This window comes from Meleagris gallopavo, chromosome 1, assembly GCF_000146605.3.
Source record: "Meleagris gallopavo isolate NT-WF06-2002-E0010 breed Aviagen turkey brand Nicholas breeding stock chromosome 1, Turkey_5.1, whole genome shotgun sequence".
Lineage (NCBI taxonomy): Eukaryota > Metazoa > Chordata > Aves > Galliformes > Phasianidae > Meleagris > Meleagris gallopavo.
In genome coordinates this window covers 49,449,147-49,469,311 of record NC_015011.2, presented here as the reverse complement: position 1 = coordinate 49,469,311, position 20,165 = coordinate 49,449,147, and the positions used below count along the sequence as shown (strand labels likewise).

Sequence of the window (20,165 nt, the reverse complement as noted above, 5' to 3'; positions counted from 1 at the left end):
TGCCTCCGATCCGCGATAGCATCGGAGCACAGTACTTTCCATCCCCAAGCAGCACGTCTCTTCTGCCTGCCGTGCCTCGGGGAAGGGAGGCTGCCCAGCTGTGTCGAAACATTCTTCCATTTCAGCAGCTCATCCCAGTGCAGAACAGGCATCTTAGGAGCAGGAGGGCAATTGTTCCAACTGCCTGTATGGCAGTAGGCTGTTGCTATCCAACAGGGCTCAGGGCAGCCCTATAGAATGGGGCATGAAATGAGGGATGACAACTGGGACTTCTGAGGGAATGTCGGTGGGTCAAGAAGCATGCTGGCTTCGGTGTGCTTTGGAGTTTCATCATCCCACCAGCAAAGCCAATTCAAGTTCCCTTGCTTTGGGATCACCTTTGCACGCTGCTTTGTACACACATCGTGGCTGAGTTTCGGTCCCATGGGTGTTGCAGGAGGAACGTGCCTGTATCCCATGAGCATGCTGCTCCCCAGCCTTGGCTCCTGGAAGAGCTGAAACCAGTGCCTGGGCTGCCTCAACATGTTCCAGCACGGCACCCATTTGCAATCTGCATATTAAACACAGCAAACAAACCTCTCTGACCAGTGTGTCTCAAAAGTCACTCCTAACAGACAGCAACCCCAGACAGGCAATATGCCTCAGCAGGTAGTTTAGGTTTGAAATAGAGTCAATAAATAGTAGATTTCTTAGCTACAGTGTGGATGCTGATGTTGGGTATTGCAGCAGTGTTACTGCAGCCAGTTGGTAGCCTGCAGCTCTCCTGCACATCTGCACCCATACACCTGTGCCTCCTGCAGCACCTGTGCAGTTGCATTTTCTTTCCCTTGTACTCCCAGCACTAACGATTAGCCCAGGAATATTCCTCACCTAAAGCACAGGATCATATTCCCTTTCTCTCCAGCACTGGGCTGATGCTGCAGGCCTTGTGGAAATCATTAGTCAAGGTCCAGACAAGTGGCAGCAATGCTTTCCCTCTTGTCAGCATCTGCTGAGCTTGGAGCTCTGCTTTCAAAACATGTCACTTCTTAAAGGTCAGGATGGAAGTCTCTTCTGCAGTGTCTGCACAGCAGAGCAAAGCAGATTGCACCCCAACGCTTCTACTTTCTTCTTTCTTTCTGTTTATTCAAAAGTATTTTTTTAAGGAAAAATGGAAATTGATCACACCATTAGGAATTTGATTTCTTGTTTGTTTGCTTGTTTTCAAAATAAGAAATATTATTAGCTTCAAACCTCATGTCAGAGTTGGACACCCCATTTGAGCTGTACCACTCACTATGTGAGCAACATAGAATCACAGAATCACAGAACAGCTGGGAAGGGACCTTAAAGCCCACTCAGTCCCAGCCTGTGCTCTGGGTAGGGCTGCCATCCACCAGCTCAGGCTGCCCACGGCCCCATCCAACTTGGCCTTGAACCTCCAGGGATGGGGCACCCACAGCTGCTCTGGGCAGCCTGTGCCAGTGAATATATCTGGCAAAACAAAATGAAAAAAAAAACGAAAAAACTAAGGGCATCCTTTCTTAAGGCATCAGGCCACCATTCCTTGGGTTGATTTGACTTTGCTTGCTACCCTGTGCCAGATGCTCCTAAACCAAAATGCAATGGCCTGAAATCTCTCAGATAAGTCACCTGTTATGGGGTTCACATCTGAGTTAATCAAAGGCTTGTCTTTTCTTTTTTTTTTTCATCATTAATATTTCTATCATCATTGGTGGCTTATCATTGTTGTTGCATGCTAGAAGGCACCTAAATGGCATGAGCCAGCCATGTCCATGGATTGGCACAGCTGCTTCCCATCCATGACCCAGCAGCTGGCCAGGATGTTATGCCCATCCTGCAGCCTCACAGATGTCACTAGGAAACCAGGTGCAACAAACAGGCTGTACCTGGATGGGGTTTATGCCCTGGGGGTGAGATGGAGCCTGATATGAGCAGCCAAAGCGGGGGTGGAGGTGGGGAGCCCCAATTTAGGGAACACCCCAGCAGCACTTTGAGGTGTGTCCAACACATCCCAGTGTCATTAGCATGAGCAGGAGTCATCCATGCTTCCCCAAGCTGTAATTTCAGGCTCTCCCAGATAAGTTACAATGCCTAGACACTCTTTGATAACTTTTGCAGAGTTATCTTCACCACTGGGGAATATATTTCCATTCTGATTTAATGAAAGCAGAGATCCTGGAGTCAGCAGGAGCAGAAGCCTAATAAGCAACTCTTAATCCAGGAAATTGGATGTGGTCGGAAACATTCCAGCAGGAAAGTTTGGGAGATCCTGCTGTGGCTCATTCCTGATGTGAGGCTCGGAGTCTGCAAGATAATAAATCCAACTTTAGTGCACCTAATCCTGAATTAAAGAAAAACCACAGCCCACGTAACACAAAGTGGCTAAACAGGTACAGAGATGCTCTCCCAGTCTAAAGATGTGGAAATCACAGAGGGAAAAATTGCTGCCTAAACAGGCCCTTGCCAGCTGAGGAGTGATGTGTACAGGTGGACTTTGATCACGTAGTGCATAGGCTTTTCAACCAAGCCCTTCTCCAGTCCTCCAAGGCTTAGGCTCAGGATGCCTTCAGACAAGTGTCTGGAATATTTCTTTGGTAGCTGCTGAAAGACTTTGGTTAGAGCCACCCAATAGCTCAACAACTTTTTTTTTTTTTTTTCCAAGAAAAGGGTAGACGTGGCACTGAGTGACATAGTGTAGAGTGGTCACAGGCATAGGCTGATGATCAGACTAGATGGTCTTTCCAACCTTAATGAGTCTATGATTCTATGATTCAACACAATGCCGAGCAGGTCAACCCTTGACTTGGAACAGCTGGACTCAGACCTCAGCACTCAGGATCCATCTAGTTATGCTGATCCACAGCAATGCCTATCAGCAAGACCAGAAGGCAGTACCTACATTAAAGCTAGCTGCAGTGATGAAACTCACCTTTTGCAATCATGTTTCCATCTTCATCCCAAGCTGAATTTCAGCATCCATGTTGGAAAGGGTGGGGATGTCCATGAGAGGAGCTGAGAGCTCAAGAAATGGTGTCATCTCAGTATGGAGAGATCAGCATGGGTGCTTTTGGCATTAGAGGAGTGCAGGCAGAAAGCTGAGGTTCTAGAGGAAGAGCTACAATGAAAACCATGGGCAGACTTAGTAACAGATGGGGGTCTGATTCCTCCTACTGGAATGATGGGTCACAGCCAGAATTAGGGGTTGATCTCAAGCCCCAAAGGCAGCAGCAATTGTTTGAGGATTGTCTGGGATTTCTCACCAAACAAGGGCAATTTGCACTTTCCAAAGAGATCGGGACATTGTGCAAGGGAAGACTAGTGAGAGGGCAGTGAGCCTTCTCAGGAGCCGAGCTGTCTCTTAATCATGAAACAACAGATGCCTTTGGCGAGGACCAGGGCGGGATGCCTAACCCCTAGCATAGGACATGCTTGACAGGGTCTCTCTTTGTTGTGATTTCTGGCCTCATATTCACTTGTAAATGCAAATTTGGTCAGCTCCTGCTACAGTAGCCTGCTCCCCACCTCCCCTTCTCCTCGCCCTATCCTGCTTAGGGCACAAGATCACATTTTGGAGAAGGCAAGTGCAGTTGTAGATACCACCTGCCTCACCTTCATAGCCAAGGCTCAGGTGCTACTGAATTAACATCCCACAGACATTGCTCCTTTCTCCTTACCTGCAGTTCCCTCTGGCCATGTAGTTTGTCATGGCCAAGGGCACTGTTTGCAGCAACAGCATAAGGTCAACTCACTTCCTTACACTTACATAAAGAAGACATCTCCTGGCTAGAAGGCAAGAGGAGAAGAAATTTATTCCACTGATGAGTTCCCACACAGCAGAATGAACCTGTGCCACCAAAATCTGCTGTGACTTATACTCATCTTCCTCATCTCCATCCTTAGCAGATCAAATGTGCTGATAATCAGCCAGGACATTCACTTGTTGGCTGACCAGCCAAACACTGATAAAGAATGAGATGATGGGAGGTGAGGATTACCAAATCTAACTGTCCTGGCTCTGTCCTTCTCAACCCACAATGGCCCTTCCCATGCCAATCCTTTCCTGAAAATAATGGGCTAATACCTCTGCATCTTCAGTGTGGTGAAATGGGTAGGAGTGCTGCCAGGAACATGATGAGCAGAGACCTTCCTTTCCTTGAATTCATGCATGCCTCATAAGGACATTGATCTTCAACCTTTAGGTTTTGGCATCTCTCCATAGTGGCTTCAACCCAGCGGTAGGAAGAGAGACACAACATTGTACCAGTGCTGGTAGCTCATGGCCCACAGACAATGGGACATCTCACTACTCCCTTGCCTCCAAGAGTGGATACCCTGTTGTGCTAATGTCAGATATTTTTATTCTGGACTCCTGAAAAGCCACTGGAGAGCCCTGGGCCTCAAACAGACAAGCATGGGTCCCCAAAGGGAGACTCGGTTCTAAAGGTCAAACTTCCTTGATGTGAATGCCCTTCCAGCATCTCCTCTGGGCCCTGGGATGGTATTCCCTCTCTTGTTGTTACCTGTTATCCATGAGCTAGTCTCTAATCTTCCCAGCAGCTTTTGGAGGAACATTCTTGGGCACGCATGACTCCTGGAGCTGGTGTCTACCAAGGACAGGTTACAGAGCACAGCTTCCAGAATCACTGCAGGAGACATGGAACCTCCCCTTCATTTTTTAAACAGCCTCTTCCATGAGCAAATATCTAGAAATTTCCCCTCATGGTCCACCATTTCTTGCTAAGGAACAATCCCTCCTCATCCACTTGTGTCATAGGATGCTCAGAGACCTGGCCCAAAAGCTGGAAAAATTTTGTTCCCTCCTGAGCTTCAGAAGGTAGGAGGCTCTCCCTGCTACCTCTGCTGACATTGATGGGACCAACTAGAAGTACCCAAGCCTCTGGGGTTCTGCATGACTGGGGTGAGAGAGGTGGGTTCAGTCATGTCCTCAGCCCCAAGAGATGGAGAACCAATGGGCCTCATAGAAAGGGAAGAAGAAAGCATTTCAGTGTGTTTCTGTTTTGCCTCTTCTGTTTCTTCCTCTTGAGGAAATCACAGAGCGTCTTGTGATTTAGAGACAAATATGCAAGACAAGGAAAGATTGAAGCCACAGGCTTGGCCTGCTGCCTGATTTTTTTTCCTCTTCTTTCAGCATAATTACAGTTGAGCCATGTAGTAATTGGGTAACTTTTTCCAAAGGGATCCTTTCACCCAGAGTGAATCATGCTTGCCACAAAGGGAACACAAAGCGGAGGCAGCTAAAAGACCTATAGATCCCATAGTTTATTATAACAGAGCATTTTTCCCCCATCCCCTTGTTTCTCAGCCCTTCAGATGTGCCTAGAGTAGGTGCAAGAGCCTGATACTGAGCTTTCTAGGATGAACCCTCCCCATTTTTCCAAGAGGACTCCTCCAGGCTTGCTGTCCCCACATGGTTTTGAGGCAATCTAGGGGTTCTGCAGAAGAGCGACTGCTTTCCCTTATTTGGATCCTGTACCTACAAGAGCTGGTGGCAAGGTCTGGGTCAGCAGCTGGACAGCTCTAGGGGACCACAAGGCTTGTCAGTATGGCTGAGACTCCCCAAATCCAGCATCAGTCCTCTGTACCTGGACGACAGAGAGTTCCTGAGGCACTGTATACCCTCAGTGATATTCCGGCTCCTAGTTTAGTGGAGATGAAGAGCTCAGCCCTCAGACACTTTCTGCCAAGCCTTGATCCATCTGACCATTTTCCATGTGGGATGAAAGGCTTGGATAAAATACTCATTGTGAAACTATTTTCCATTGAGTTCGTGGCCACACACAGCTGGATCTCCTCCTGGAGTGGCCAGCAGCCTGCTTGGAAGGGTTGGGATTAACATCCTGGAGAGGGGCCTGGATAAGGGAGGGAGGAGACATGTCTTCCCTTCCCCCAAACCAGCTCCTCCCACCTTATTCTCAATCCTATTGGCAGCTGGGGTTGGTGAAGGGCTGGCACTACTCAGCTCTCCATCTATTTAAAGGCAAGGGTGTGGTCCTGCAGCTACTTGCCTGGGACTTTTGCACCTTGGAAGAGAGGAGCATCAGCCTGCATAGCAGCACCATGTCTTGCGTGAGTAGGGAGGGAATGGGGAGGATGGAGCTTAGGAGAAGGGCTATGGGGAAGATGTTGGCTTGGCAGCAGGGTGCTTGTGCTACTCTCTACCTGCTCATCAGTCCCTGAGTTGGAGGCTCTGTTAGAGCTGCGTGTCTGCTACTGGGGGTGTCAAGATCCCTGCTGCACCTATTACAGAGGGGTGACTGCTATTTCTTGTTCAGTCAGGAGTTTTTTTCCCCTGCAGGATTCCTCTGCGGAGATATGTGGGGGGTACTTGCTGGATTGGTTCCTGAGCTGGGGTAACCTGTTTTGCAGAGGTTCTGCTCCAGGGAGGCTGCTGAAGTAGTATTTATTGCTTTCTGAGAGTCTCCTTTTCTGGGCTGCCCTATCGCTTGCTTCCTGGCTGCAGTTTTCATGAGTCACTCAATCATTATTTCTGTATGAAAATGCAATCCTCTAAAGTGCCCTTCTGTGAGTACCAAGGACTGTTGGAGGGATGCTTGTATCAGGGAAGTATTTGCACTTTGATTTCTTGCAGTAGTCTGAGAGGGAATAATCAGGGAGTGCCCCAAGTGCAAATGAAACTTCAGTAGAAGAAAAAATTCTTGGTATTCTTGTGGTCATGCCAGGGGATCAGACTGGGCAATGAGCACATATGGATATGAGTAGAAGGATATTTCTTTCTGCTTGACAAAATGTGGAAAGGTATATACAAATTTCTTGCAAACGTTAAATTTTCAGGAAGTAAGCCCCTGGACACAAGGGAGTGGAATGTCTGAGCTCCTGGACCCAAGCAAGGCTTGAGGTCCAAATCCAAGCCAGGGGAACGGAGCAGAGGCTCCATCCCTGCACAGCCAGGCTTCTTGGGATGACATGAGACCCATACAGTGCATGAGTGTGTTCAGGACAGAATGGGCGTGATGGGAGCTTGCAGGTACTTTCACTTCATTGCCATGAAATATAGATATGTTGATGACAGCAGCAAAGAAGAAGGTTGTGAAATCAGGCACATGGTTTGTCTGAGTGGAGTGACTTCTCTGGGGTGTCCCATGTGCCTTGTCCTAGGGAAAGGGAGTGTCCCTGTCTCTCCCTTGATCCAAGGCAATGTACTGAGGCAGCAAGGAGAGCTGCCAAAACAAGTGAGCTAGCAGGTGCTGAGCTAATGTCTCTACCTCCGTGTTCAGCAGGGACCAGTGTGCACCAACTTGGGTCTCAAGCCTGGCCAGCGCCTCACTGTCAAGGGGATAATCGCACCGAATGCCAAAAGGTAAGCTGAGCTGTGTCACCCAGGTGTGGCCAAAGCACCATGCTGAGTTGGCTTCTGCTAGTGAGAATAGAAGGAATCCCCTCCCTTGGGTGGGAGTGGAGCAGCTTTGAAAAGGGTTAACACCAACAGTGTTTCCCAGTGATTCATTACCTAATGCACATTGCAGACATGCTCTACTGCCAAGGGACTAAGCCAGAGCAGATGTGAAGCTCCAGCTGCACGCACTGGCAGTGACCACATCCTCTACAGCACAGAGTAAAGGAAATGGAAGCTCAATCTATACTGAGATGTGGCTTGAGACCATCCTAAAAGCCACATCCGTTCCCCTGCACGAAGGTTGCCCAGGAGCACCATTTCTGTACTTTGCTGTCTTGGGCAGAAGACTACAGCTCAAGAAGCTGGAGACATCGTGGGTGTTCTGGTGTCACAGATGCTCTGAGCCACAGACCCATAATGAAGCCAGTGATAAAACTACTGGTCCCCCTGGAGGTGATAGTGTGGTCTCAGGGTGTTCATCCAGTAGAGATGCCTCTTGTATGCTGGTGGGGAAGGAATGGGGAAAAAGTAGTGAGTGGACAAGTGCACCAGAAGTGCTCCTATCTCTGCAGGGTTCAGTGGCTGGGGCCCAAGGTTGGGGACTCTGCAGTAGTTCCCAACCCTCACGCAGCTCTGCTATTGGCAGGACTCCTTGTTAGGTGAGGTGGAGCCCGGAGAGCTGTACCAGCACTAGCGGTGTTCCCGGAAACATGTCCCAGCTCTTCCCAGTGCCTTTGAAGTTTGATACTGTTGGCGTGAAGCCTCCTGGGCTTTCTCTTGCCAAATAATATTCCTCCTCACTTCTCATCTCAGTAAGAGGCCTGGAGGCAAGGTGGACAGCAGGCTGGGAAGTTGTTTCCTCCCACTACCATTGCAAGATGCTTTGGGATAGCTAATGAGATGGTAATTACTGCAGCTGCCTGTAGGGCGGGGAGAAGCAGTGGCTATCAGGCAGGGTGCAGCACCAGCTAACTGTTTAGGGCTGGAAGGAACGCAGTGACAAGCAACTTCTAGGGAGGTGGTTTGGGTGCAGAGTAACTCCATGTTCAGGGCTGCACACTGCACCTCAGCACACTCAGCTGGGCTTGACAGAACAGACCTAGACTTAGTGTGCAGCATGCAACACAGCGTTTGTCTCCTTTCTTTACAGCTTCGTGATGAATCTGGGCAAGGACTCAACCCACCTGGGACTTCACTTCAACCCCCGCTTTGATGCTCATGGTGATGTGAATCTCATTGTGTGCAACTCAAAGAAAATGGAAGAGTGGGGTACAGAGCAAAGGGAGACAGTCTTCCCTTTCCAGAAGGGAGCTCCAATAGAGGTAAAGCCTGGGATACACTCTCCATATGTACTGTACTCTGAGCTGTCTGTACAGGAGGTGGCTGGCTTCTCCTGCTTGGTCAGTGCCACCATCCAGATGTCTGAGCAGTGGCAAAGGGTGGGAACCAAATGTGCAAGCTCTGTGTAGCTCCAAGGGATGTTACTGTTGAACTGAGCAAGGAATAGGCGTCACTTGGAAGACTAGAAGAACACTCCTGCTGCTGAAGAGCAAGTTATGCTGCTGAAAGTGTTCAGTCTGCAGAATGGGGAAGGCTTGAGGGTATCCTGACAGAAGTTTTCTCTGACTTTTGCATTTGTTTTGCAGATCACTTTCAGCATCAACCCAAGCGATGTGACTGTCCACCTGCCAGGCCACCAGTTCTCCTTCCCCAACCGGCTTGGTCTTTCTGTCTTTGACTACTTTGATACACATGGAGACTTCACGCTCCGGTCTGTCAGCTGGGAGTAACTCCTCACATCTGTCTCAAAATTAAAAAAAAAAAAAAAGCAATCAATAAATGTGTTTTCTTCTACTTGGTCTCAAGAATAAATCTTTCTCATATCACAAACCTACAGGGTTGGACAACTGGGGAATTGGGGGTTGTAATAACTTACTGTGTTGGAATGTCAGATGCGGGTGGGAGTGACTAAACACAGCATTGGTCCTCAAAGTCATGGTGGGAAAGGGGAAGCTATGTGGTAGCAAGAGCCTGGGAAGACAGAAAGTGAAAAGCCCAGGAAGAGTCTGAGTGGAAAGCAGTGTTATGGCCAGATACCACTGTGGGGGGAAAAAAGTGGAAGAGTACCTTTGGCAAAGCCATTGACTCTTTCAGTCTGATGCTATGTGAGCTGTAAGCAGACTGATTAGTGCTGCTGGGAAGGCTGTGACTTGATAGAAGAACACAATCTATGGGACCTCGCTTCCAGGCTGGCCCACAAGCAAGGTGACGGACAAACACTTTGATGTCCTACAAGGCAACCCTCCAGGCCTGGCCAGGCTGATTCTTCCCATTAGGCAGCTGCAGAGCAGCTGGTGCACGGGAGCTTGTTTCTAAGGCAGCAGCACCTCCCATTCTTTTTCCATAATTCATGAGGATTTGCCAGATGTTGTGTCTCAGGGACTCATGCAGAGTAAGGTTCAGCTGCTAGGAAATGTGGGCTGGGGAAGAGAAGCTGGGCTCAAGATGGACTTTTGGGATGGGAGGCAGGAATACTTGGGGTGTACAAGCCAGATGAGGCTCTTAAGCCAGATCTCTTGAAGCCTCCTGTTGTTCAAAGCCAGTCTGCTCTGTACAATCGCAGCCTGCTCTTTAAGGCTATGTCTGCAATAGTAAAAACAGCATCTAGTATTGCCACCCTGTGAGTCACTGCATGGGCACTCTTTCCACTCCTTCTCTCAAGTCTCTGTGTTCTCTCAGCTGCTGGGTAAGGCTGTCTTGTCTGAGAATAAGAAAGTTTAGCCGTACGGAATTGAGCTGTGCTGGGTTAGATGGACTCAAGATGTAAGACCTGGCTCAGTTTATGTAACTGAAGTTGTCACAACCTGGGGTACATTCAGCAGGACAGAGGGCCGGGGATGTCCCTGACCACAGCAGGGACACAGTGCTGGTGATAGACCCTTTAATGAGCTCTTATGAAGGGCAACCTCACACATAGCACAGTGCCTTCAAACTACACTTGGGATTCATTTTTCAGAAAGATTCTTCAAAAATATTGGTGAGAGTAAGGGGAAGGAAATTGAATGAAATTTTCACCACAGGCTGGGGATGAATCTTATTCAGGTCTCCCGCTAGCGTGGCTGCTTCTTCAAGTGACTCATTGCTCCCATGATATTTGTGAGTCACTGTTGTCTGGGCTTTGTTACAGCTCTGCCCGTTGCCAGAGAGGCGGTGAGGGTGGTTGGGCTCCTTGGAAATATAATTAAGGCATATAGAAGCTGACTGCACCCTTTCACCCACTCTGGCATAGGGTGAGGGATGGAGGACTCCTCACACACGCCAGAACTGGGATCCCTGGGAAGAGCATCCTCAAGCAATCTTGCAAAAGGCACAAAGGAGAAACATGCCAGGTTGATGACAAGGATGGAACACACCATAAGACAGCACGTAAGACAACACTTTTATTTCATTACTCAACCCTCGCAAAAGCCTGGGAGATATTCCTCACTCAGGGCACTGCTTGTCAGCCAGGGCTCCCCCTGCTATTCCCCATGAGCCCCAACATTTACACAAAAGCCAGGAAGGTGCTACGGCCTCCTAGCGTGTTTGGGATGCCGGCGGTAGCTACTGGCTAGCAGGGTATAGAGGAAGGGGTTGATACAGCTGTTGCCGTAGGCTAGACAAGTGACACCAAAGTTGAGGTAGGCCTGGGCAGTGGGGCCCATGCCTATGCCCTGGTACAGCCCGGCCAGTTGCCAGCCCCAGAAGGGGAGGAAGCAGGCCCAGTAAGCCACCACAATGGCAGAGATCCTGGAGGAGAGACGCTGGGAGGGAGCCCGGCCGGCCACTGACAGTCTCGAGTGCCAGGTGGAAGAGCGGTACACCCGGGCCAGGAGGGTGTAGACAATGATCAGCACCACACCGGGCACCAGGACACTGGTGGCAAAGAGCACCGTCAAGTAGAGCCGGAACGCTGCTGGCGTCCACGTGGGGATGCAGATGCGCTTGTTGGGGCCATCGCCCTCCCGCAATTGGGTCACTGCCATCATGGGGGCCGTAAGCAGGAAGGCAAGGAGCCAGAGGATGGCACTGGCTGGCTTGCGGTAAGCACTGCCAGCCCGCCTGGCCCGCAGCGGCCTGGTTACTGCCCAGTACCTCTCCAGGCTCATGGCGGTCAGGAGGAAAATGCTGGCATGCATGGTGAGGAGGTCCAAGCTGAACAAAAGCTTGCAGCCCACATCTCCAAAGAACCAGTCATGGGTGAAGTAGGTGCAGACCACGAAGGGGATGGTGGAAAGGTACAGGAGGTCAGCCAGGGCGAGGTTGATCACATAGACCCCCAAGGAGCCTGCTGAGCGGCCTGCCACTTTGCCAGAGGCCACCAGCACCGTGTAGATGTTCCCCACCATCCCAGTGAGGCACATGAGCAGCAGCACTGTGCCCAGCGGCCCTGTCACTGGGCTGTCCCCTCCTAGAACACTGCTGATGTCATCCTCACCGCTGCTTTCCTCTAAGAAGCTGCCACCCTCAGGGTCCTCTCCAGGCGTTACACTGATGAGGGAAGAGTTGCAAGACATCTTTGGGGATGGAGTGAAAGAGCAGTCAGGCTGCTGGAGACCCTCTCCTTCCTCCTGCCTTTCCTGCTTGCTGCTGTACTTCTAACAAAAGCAGCCAAGGAAGGGATGAATGGCACAAACTCAGCAAACCTAAGTCTCCAGAAAAGTCAATTCCTCACCTCCAGCCATCCAGTCTATTTTGCCAATCTCGTTCACCACAAGTGCCGTCTGCTGGTTTTCCTCAGGTTGAAAAAGCGACACCTTCTCTCCTTCAAGACTGATAGGTGCAAAGAAACGTCTGCCAGATAAGAGGAAATGTCTGTCTTCTTCACCAGCTCCTCACTTGTTGCTCCTCACTTGTTGCTCCTCCAGTATTCGCTGGGCAGAAAATCAGCAGACTCTGTGGACAAGTGCATTCCTCCTTCTCTCAAGTCTCTGTTCTCTCAGCTCCGCTGCTGGGTAAGTGTCCCCCCAGCCCAGCCCTGGAGAGCTGCCTTGCCCACTGCATAGGAATTTGTCTGACTCAGCTTCACACACAGGTGTGAATGTGGTCCCAATTTGTACTGAGCTGCTAGTCACCAGCCGAGGAGCCAAGGGGAGCTCCTATTTTAGGAGATACATTCCTTCTTCCCCATTGCCTTTTTCCTTCTCTCCTCCTTTTTCTTTACTCTCTTTCTTTTCCCCATTCCCTCTTGCTCAGTTTTCCTCCTTTGAAGGAAGATTTAATGAAGGATAAGACTTCTGAGTCTGGCAAGAGGGGAAAAACAATGGAGGCTTTAAGAGAGAAACAAGGATCAGCCCTAAAAACTGAAAAAACTGATGCTGCCCCCTGACCCTTAGCTAAGCTAGGGTAAGAAGGCCTGCTCCACACTCATGGCCAAAGACCTCCTGAGGTGCAGTCAATGCATTTAGTCCCTAGTCTTGCAATCAAAGACCCCCACAGACCAACAAAGATCTCCCATTCTTACAGCCTGGCACTCTTCCACCCTTGTCATTAGTAACCATCAAGCTCCTAAAGATCAAGGAGCTATTTATTTCAGTTCCACTCCTTCCTTCCTCTCTCCAAAGGCCACCTTCCTCCTCCTTTAAGATTTCCTTCACCTGCTTCGCAAGAGCAAGAAGCAAAAGTGTGTTGGGCAGCACTGCCTTCTACTGGAGTATCACAGTATGACATTCGTGCTACAAGGGCCTCTGTGCCAAGCAGTGCCCTGCTATCCTTTCCCCACATCTGAGCCTCGTTTGTCTTAGAGAGCAGACATAAGACTTCCCTTACACACTACTGCATAAATGTATATGTATATTACATATACATAAGTAATGTACAGGTCAGAAAGCAAGTGCCAGGACTTTGACATCCAGAGAATAAGACAGTAGACACTCATGTATTCCTAAATTCAGACATCAACCTCTAGGCTGTATTAGACTCAACAGTGTGTCTGAAGTCTGTAGAAGACATGCTATCGACTGCTCTCTGCAGGAGCCAGCCTCTCTCTATTGGTTTAACTACAGAGACTCAAATCTGACAGCTGAACTTCAATAACATGAATGTCCCTCGCAGTATCTTCTCTAGGGCAGTATTTCATCTCCCACCACTTTTTTCTTATGGGCACACACACACTGTCCATTTATATATACATACATAACTGTCATTTCTGAGCTCAGGAGCAATCAGAAGATGATCTCCATACAAACATGGTCTGAAGCTCTCAAGCTCATATAGATGGGAAGAAACACATCTCACACGACTGTTAGATTAAATCTTTTACGTGACCTTTTTCAACTGTAGCTCTAGCTGATCAAATAACCAGATGTTTCACATCTCTGTCACCAGCAGAGAAGCCACTTCTTGTAATGAAAGTCTCTCCTAGTCCAGGAGCCTCTACAGCTGACTGAGTATTATCTCCAGTAAAGCAGTTGTTAACTTGTACAAGGTTAAACCTTGTGCATTCTTGCATAAGGCTGCCCGCAGTTTCCTGCAAATGTGATGCTAGGTCCCATGTCCATCACAGCAAGTGCTAAGTTTTTTGAGGCCCTATCAACAGGCAAGGCCTGTCAACATCCAGTCAGATCACAGCAATTTACCACTGACAGTTCACACTGAGGATTCAGTCTCACAAAGTCTTAGACTTGAAGCAGCTTAAAAAGAAGATTGTTCCTGGAGAGAAAAAAAAAAAAAAAAAGTGCTTCAAAGAGTAGGCTGCAAGAGCACTGTGTTTCTCTGACATCAATCTTCTCTCCTCTTCTGACAGCCCACCCAACAGGACCAGGTAGAGTTGAGTTACAGCAAGGTTCCTGTCCGGCTTCCTATGATTTAAACTTGAAGTAGGCTTCAACTGTAGAGAAGAAAAAAGGCAGTGCATTAGGGCAATATTCTGTGGCAGAGCAGCAAGAGCAGAAGGGAACATCATCCAAGCACTTACTAGCATATTCCTGTGGTGTCATGGCCTGGTTGATGATGCCTGTGAAAGCTGTGATCCAGTCCAGCTGGTCAGCCTCTGTCTCGCAGGTGAAGAGGTATTCTCGGTCAGGCGTGACAATGGTGATGCCATAGGGCCAAGAGAAGTTGCCCTGTGTCCCTGAAGGCAATCCCTTCTGGACGCTATAGCCATTCTCTCTGCTGCCCACAAATACCTCACCCTTAGCAAATGCATCCTGCACATCCAGAGGGAAAGAAAGGGATTAACTGTACTCAAGAAGAACCAATTAATAATAGCAGTGCTCCTGCAGGCAGCAGGAGAATGGGTAAGGATCAAAGAGGTAGCAGCAAAAAGATGTGAAGGTGGTCAGGGGACTCAAAACTGGGAGGCTATGCCCAAAGACAGTGACTGAAAGGAAAACTTAGGAGAATAGATCTCGAGAGGTTTGAGAGAGGGAAAGCTGCATCTGCCTCTCCATCAGCACCTTCCATGGCATCACCCTTGACACCACGACCTTTAAACCACAACCTTCCCTGTTCCCATTGTTTGCAGACAGTAAGCGAACAAAGAAAGTGCAGGGTGAACAAAGTGGGATGGAAAGGGGAAGATCTAGAGTCCATTCAGAGCCACTGGGAAACCCACAAGCCTCCCTTACAACAGAGCAAAGCCAAGAAGCAAGACACTGTTTGCACTCTGATCCTGCCCTCAGCACTGTTGTCTACAGCTGTCAGAGGTCAGATCTCGCCCTCACCAAAGGGTCCTTGAAGTACATGAGCCTGCGGTGATCCAGTGTGAACCAACGCTTCTTAAAAGCCTCTCTCTGCTGTGAAGGGAAGAGGTGACATATGTAAGGTGACAGTGCCCTCTGCCGTGAGCAGTGCGAATGGATGCCCAAAATTCATCACAATTGCTTGAACCAACCCTCTGCCTTAACAGCAGCCTTCTTTCTCCCTCTAAGCTGAGAGTGAGGAACAGAAAGCAATTTTTGCAGTCCCACTGTAGTGTCAAAAGAATAGGGGGGGGAGAGATGGGGAAACTGGGAGAAAAACAATGGAGGAGGCAAAATCAATGGCTCTCTGGCAGGTCCCTGCTAGATTTCTTCACCCACAAGCAGCTCACCTTGGGACCTGTCTTCTCCATGTATCCTTCCTTCAAGAAGTTTCTTGTCAGCCGGCTTTTAATCTGACAAAAAGGTAAGAGTAACATTCACTTAGCCATGCTGCTTTGCTATTCACTTTCAATCCCATTGCCTTCCTTCTGTTTGCCCAAATTCAGCTCCCATTTAAATTCGTGTTTGTAGAACTGCCTTAGCCAGGAGTCACTTTGGTCTCCAGCGTGCCCAGAAATAGGAGAAATGAGTTGCTCTCTGCCATCCCAGGCTCCTGTATGCACACTTTCTCATTTCTCTATCTAAACACTGCAATTTCCACTTCTGTGCCTGGGGATCTAATAATAACTAATGGGCTCTTTTATCAGAGCAACCGAACATCAGCAGGAGACTCAGCACTGCACTCTAGCGCTGCCTTACCTCATTATCGCTGGCTATGGGAAATGCTACCTTCAGATAATGGAACTGCACGGACCGAATGGCATTGAACCAGTCCACCACCTCCTGAAAATAAAACAGGAGAGAACAGAAAGCTTAGGGACAGCCACAGTGAGACACTCAAATTCATCCAGCTGCAACCAACGTTATGCCAGCTGCAAAAACAGCCAGCTTTCCCTTCTCCAGGCCTCACCCTCACACACACATACAGACAGCACAGGCGGTACATCTGCACATCTTCTGCAGCAGCTCCTCCCACAGAAACCCACTCAGCCGGTGCTCTTGCTCTGCTCCCTGCAGCAAAACTCTCTCACAGACACACAGAGAATCAGAATTCTCAACCTGTTTACCTACAGCAATTCCCACACATGCACACACCTTCTATCCCAACTCATTCCTCAGACTACTCGGTATCAGTTAATTCTCCAATGAACTCAATGTCTTTGCAGTATGATGCTAAACAATATACCTTTCCACTTTTATGGTAGACAAATATATTCCGAGTCTTGTTGTCTTTGAGATAGGTGATCTGCAAGCCATTGGGATTCCCAATCTTCTCTGGTTGGAATGTAGCATTGATGACATCTATTTTGACATTGATTTTGGGTTCTTTGGCCTGACAACAGAATGGCATTGGTCACGCATGAGCAATTCTAATGGGAAAGTGATCTAAGTGACTGACTTAGTAGGATAAAGTAGGGTTAGAAGGTCTTAAAAATGTACTAACTGCCCCTTCCCATCAAAACAGTTGTTGTACACATTCTCTTTGCTATGTGGCGTGTCCAAATAATGGCTCAGCCCCTCCAATCTAAATTTGAGCTGTGCCAACTCTGGGACAACCAGTGAGATGTTGAAAGTGCATCTGACTTTACAGCTGACCTGGTCTAAAGGCTAACTGGCCCCAAAAGGAAAGACTTTACACCTAGCCCCCCCTATCCTAAGCCATTCCCTCACTTGTGCTAGTATACTAGCATTTGTCCCATTTATTTCAGGAAGACAAACTAGCAGAAAAGCCCTACTTAAAATAAAGTAAAGGGTTTTTGGCAACTTAGTTCACAGTAAGGTGAAGTTGGTTCCAAGGACAGCGCAGGGTTGTATACAGCCAGGCAAATGGACAAGGATGAAGTGAAAGATCAATCTTTCGATCAGCAGTGATGTTGCAGGACTGTATCTCAGTCCTGCACTCTGTGATTCACCAGTGAGACAAGAAAAGAGGAGTCTCATGGAAGTGCCATTGCTTCCCTGCCATGAACAAAGAAACCGTTGAAGAGGTAAGGATGTGGAGAAGCATGAAGTGAAGATGCAGGGGGAATGTCAGTAGTTGGAAGGGAATCCCTGATCTATGATGTGTTACCATCTCTAGCCTGGGTGAGTAAGGAAATCTCACAGAGACAGAAGAGTCTCCATAACCCCACAGCCCTGAGTTGACCACCATACTCACATCCTGCTTGGTGAAATACTTCAGACATCCTTCTCTCTCTGACAACAGGAACTTGCGGGGTTGGAACTGCCCGCTGTCTCGACCTCGCTTCCAGAGGATGCCTTCCTTCACCCCTAGGAGCAGAAAGGTCAGTTTGAAGAACATCTCCCCAAGAGGAATCCACCAGCAAAGCAAATGTTTCAAGCAACACCAGCTGGTAATACCATGCTTGGAAACAACTTACAGCAGTGCCAAGCTACACTTCCTGCAATTTAAACACCTCCAAGCCCATGCTCTGTACCTATCAGGCAGGTACCCGGGAGTACTTGTGGGATTTGCAGCACTGATGAGCTTTCTCCTCACGGTGCTCAAAAGCTTCCAGAAAAGGCAACAGGCAGCAATTCTGAAGTTATGCCCTGCTCTTACCATCTGTATACAGCAGCTGTTTTCCAAGCTCAGTGAACTCTTTCCGTTCATATTTGGCCCGTATCCACTGTTCTCTCAGCACCCTGCAAGGAGAGGTGACAGGTAGCTTAGAAACAAACTACAGCAATTCAGAACTGCCCTCCCCCTTTTCATTTGTATGCAGCAACTTACTGGCAGTCGTTGTAGGTTGGCTGGTAATAGTAAATAGGGATGTGAGCTTCATACATGGACTTAGTCACAGCATTCCCATGCTTGGCCAGAAACTGCAGTTAGAAAGAGAGTTAGTGCCTTCTCTTTGATTTAGACTCATGTTGTGTCTAGATGGAGCTGGCAAGTGAGAAATCAGTAACCATGAGCAATAAAGACCCTGAACGTTGGCAAGATATGATGCAAGAGATGCCAGCCATAAAGTAATAGGACACGAAGAGGCACTCAAGGCAAGCACATCCTCCCTGCAATTTAAGAGGAATTATCCCCAGTTGTGCACACGTAGCAAAGTTACATTAACCTCCAACTTTGTGAGGCCAAAGGCCAAAAGAAGAGTTGGTGTACAACTAGACCCAACCCCAACATACCAGTTGGACAAAGTTCTCACCTGCACCTGAGCATCATCCCAGTGGTCCATCTTCAGGGATTTGACTTTGCTGATGCTAGGGATGTTCCGGTGAATTCCTGAGCAGCTAAGGCATATAAAAACACCCAAGGTAGAGGATGCCCAGTCAGGATCTGAGGGCATAAAAAAGGGGCGAAGGTATGACTAGAAGTGGTAAGTTCCTTGGGGAAATATGCCTCAAATGAGAATGCATTACTGAGAAATGGAGATCTTGGTAACCATGGTTTCAGATGAGCTGACTAATTAACCAAGCATCCAGAAGGCAGTCTGGAAAAAGCATAATACTGCTGCGTTCCTCCTGCTTCAACTGCTTAATCTGAATCTCTATTAACTTGAACCTTGGAAAACTCCAAAGCGCTCTGCAAACTCCCTTTGGGTAAAGAATCATCTGAGACTCCAGGAGCTGTTTCGTGCAACACAGCAAACCCACAATACTATTTAGCTCAGGAAGTGAAAAGCAACTGTAAAATCAGAATTCTCAGGGGAAAATTTAAGAAGGTAAAGTGGTATTAATTAGACAAATTAATTTGCCTTGGATGGTACAACCCACATGTTCCTTTTGGAAGAAATGCAGCAGTCATTTTTAGCAGTACTGGTAGACTTCAAATCAGTACTCTTTGGAGAGGATAAGCTCTTCAGTACAAGAAACCTCCCAGGTTGTCCATGGCAAGTTGTCAGTTCAGAGCTGAGTCACAGACAAGACAATGGCCTCCTGAATCATGCCTTTTTTCTGGAGCAGTTAGGTTTCCACTGGGAACTTTCCTCTCGGGTCCTGACTGGGCATGACTTTGATTTGTATCTGAGATCCAACATTACTGCAATCCACAGTGATGCAGCTTTGGCGCTGCCGCGTCCCTGTCCTTCTTTCTCAGTGCTTCTTTCTTTCATAGTGCTTTCCACCAGCACTATGGCAGCATCTCCTTTGTCTTCCCCTACTCCCCCACCTCTGGGGCCCCCTGCAGCCTGGACAGATGGAGTCAACTCACACAACACTGCTGGGCTTTGCACAGGTTCCAACAATCATCCCCTAGCATCACTCCTTCCCATTCTCATATGCCTCAAGACACTGAGCTGGCCACAATAGCTACTAGAGACCAAACCCAATCCTTTCTTCTGACCCATCCTCAGAAGATCCAGCCCTCAGGGACTCACCCGGCTTCCCGCAGTCTGCACACAATGAGTTTTCTGCTCTTCTCCACACCTCCCTCAGGGTCTTCGTGCTCTTATCACCTCCAGCCATGGTGTCAAATTGTCACCCCCTTGGGCAGGGCAGGTACCTGTGTCTTCTGCACCTGCGGCGCACCCTGAGGGAGAAGGAGCCACCAGCAGGCCTTGCAGGAATGAGACAGGAAGGCAGGAGAAGCCCTGAGATTAATGGAATGAATATGCAGGCCTAATGGTGCACCTGAGCCGGCAGAGAACAGGCTGGGGCAAAGAGGCCGAAGTGCACCCAGGCTGGGAGAAAAGAAGAGGAGGAGGCAGCCGAACCCATGGGCGTGGAGGGAAGTGCAGTAATTAACCACAGAACTGGTTTTTCCGCATTTCTGCTCGGGAGAGGACTGGCCAGGAAAAGAACCCCAGTAGCTGGAGAGCTGATAAAGACAAGGTGACCTGGGATGAGGTGGCAGTGCTTGCCACGCTCTGCGGGCTGACTCTGCCAACGCTTCCCTTCACAACACTTGTGGAGCTTCCACTGAAGTCAGCTGGCTGCCAAGCAAGAGTTACACTCAGTAAAGCGAGGACGGGAGGTCACCAGGGGTTCAAGAGTTCAGCTAAAGCCAATCCAGTCAGCCAGCAGCGGGATCACTTCCCACCACAACTGCTCCCGCG

At 48.8% G+C, this 20,165-nt stretch overlaps 3 protein-coding genes across 4 annotated transcripts; 1 reads left to right on the top strand and 2 right to left on the bottom strand.

Annotated features, from left to right (window-relative positions):
- Nucleotides 1-5,941: 5,941 nt before the first annotated feature.
- LGALS1 (galectin 1) lies at nt 5,942-9,206 on the top strand. Its single transcript, XM_003202240.4, has 4 exons — nt 5,942-6,090; nt 7,260-7,342; nt 8,529-8,700; nt 9,025-9,206. Exons 1-4 carry the CDS (start codon nt 6,082-6,084, stop codon nt 9,166-9,168), a joined length of 408 nt encoding a protein of 135 aa, XP_003202288.1. The 5' UTR covers nt 5,942-6,081; the 3' UTR covers nt 9,169-9,206.
- A 1,577-nt stretch (nt 9,207-10,783) lies between these two features.
- LOC100539852 (urotensin-2 receptor-like) lies at nt 10,784-11,965 on the bottom strand. The gene has a single exon (XM_003202270.4). The coding sequence runs from the start codon at nt 11,932-11,934 to the stop codon at nt 10,945-10,947; it is 990 nt and encodes a 329-aa protein (XP_003202318.1). The 5' UTR covers nt 11,935-11,965; the 3' UTR covers nt 10,784-10,944.
- Nucleotides 11,966-14,104: 2,139 nt separating this feature from the next.
- Nucleotides 14,105-19,849, bottom strand: LOC100548269 (arf-GAP with dual PH domain-containing protein 1-like). 2 transcript variants are annotated; one of them, XM_003202241.4, is made up of 11 exons: nt 19,488-19,849; nt 18,318-18,448; nt 17,894-17,985; nt 17,723-17,805; nt 17,318-17,430; nt 16,346-16,492; nt 15,859-15,942; nt 15,450-15,512; nt 15,082-15,153; nt 14,334-14,565; nt 14,105-14,246 (listed from the first exon to the last, which is right to left on the bottom strand). In XM_003202241.4, the coding sequence occupies exons 1-11, from the start codon at nt 19,573-19,575 to the stop codon at nt 14,218-14,220; spliced, it is 1,134 nt and encodes a 377-aa protein (XP_003202289.1). In that variant the 5' UTR covers nt 19,576-19,849; the 3' UTR covers nt 14,105-14,217. The 2 variants fall into 2 exon arrangements, with proteins under 2 accessions (XP_003202289.1, XP_019470449.1); XM_019614904.2 differs by having other exon boundaries at nt 18,318-18,402; nt 19,488-19,848.
- Nucleotides 19,850-20,165: the final 316 nt, after the last annotated feature.